General features: G+C 59.9%; 1 protein-coding gene across 1 annotated transcript in view; it reads right to left on the reverse strand.

Annotated features, from left to right (window-relative positions):
* Positions 1-6: 6 nt before the first annotated feature.
* Plagl1 (PLAG1 like zinc finger 1) overlaps positions 7-1,116 on the reverse strand; it is a 6,366-nt gene continuing 5,256 nt past the window's right edge. Inside the window, exon 3 of the mRNA XM_023712206.1 lies at positions 7-1,109. Coding sequence (XP_023567974.1) covers positions 567-1,109 — 543 coding nt within the window. The 3' untranslated portion in view covers positions 7-566. The remainder of the gene's footprint in view (positions 1,110-1,116) is intronic.

Raw genomic sequence — 1,116 nt, forward strand, 5'->3', positions numbered from 1 at the left:
CTATTGTCTCACAAAGAGTTATTCCCAGGTTTGCTATGGTAATAGCAACTAAACTACATCCAACCCTGAAGGTAGAAAAGTCCCTGAAAAGAAACACACAGCCTAGTTAGAACACGCCGCACAAAGGCTCTCGTTTCCAGACCTCTCGCAACGCGGAGAAATCCGGATGCTTCCGCAGTTCCCCTTCTAGGCGGTGCCGCATAAAGTTTTTTACTTAGCATTGTTATGATCATGGCTTACAACTGAATTCAATACGACGAACACACATAGCAGCCGTGGTTTGGGATGTTGGTTATGACAATATTTGCAGTTCGATTAAAGAACACGCACGTGTTAAATTTGGTACACAGCTTCAGCACTCAGGGAGGATTGGCACAACACATGCAGCGAGTTTTCTCAATCAGACATCAGCAAATAAGCCACAGTTCTAGTCCTGTTTCCTAAATCTTCCTTCGTAGCATAAATGATGTTTCATTCAAAGGCTTCAGAAAACATCTTCCAGAGTAAGACCAAAAAATAAAATACAATACAATAAAGACCAACTCGCGTCTCTCACACCCAGGCCATCATCTGAAGGCGTGGTGGAAGTGGGGCAGGATGGCCGTGCAGGTGCCGGCCGTGAACACGTGCGGGATGGGGGGCAGCGGCAGCTGGCCCAGGCCCACCGCGCCCACCGGGCCCACGGCCAGCGGCGGCTCCTGCTGCTGCTGCCCCAGGCAGCCGAGCCGGTGGGGCAGCGGCTCCGCGGGCCCCAGGCCGAGGGGGCCCCCGAAGGCGCCCTGGGCGGCGGGAGGCGGCAGCTGCCAGAAGCTCAGCAGCGAGGAGAGGTCCAGCGAGGCGGGCAGGGCCAGGTTCACGGCGTCGGCGGGCGGCTCCTTGGCGCTGCCCCTCCCGGGCCCGGCCCTGGGCAGCTCGAAGCCCGGGCCCGGCTTGTGCGGGGACTGCGGCGCCGGCAGCGGCAAGTCCTCGAACAAGCCGCCGCCGAAGCCTTTCACGTCCGCTTTGGGGGGCAGGCTGGCCAGGGCGGGGAATGAGGTAGATCCGGCGCCGTACTTGGGGTCCCGGCCAGGAGGGCTGGGCGCCGCCGCGGGGAGCAGGGCGGCCGGGGGCTCGGGC

The sequence above is a fragment of the Octodon degus genome, unplaced genomic scaffold (assembly GCF_000260255.1).
Source record: "Octodon degus isolate 3935 unplaced genomic scaffold, OctDeg1.0 scaffold00024, whole genome shotgun sequence".
NCBI lineage: Eukaryota > Metazoa > Chordata > Mammalia > Rodentia > Octodontidae > Octodon > Octodon degus.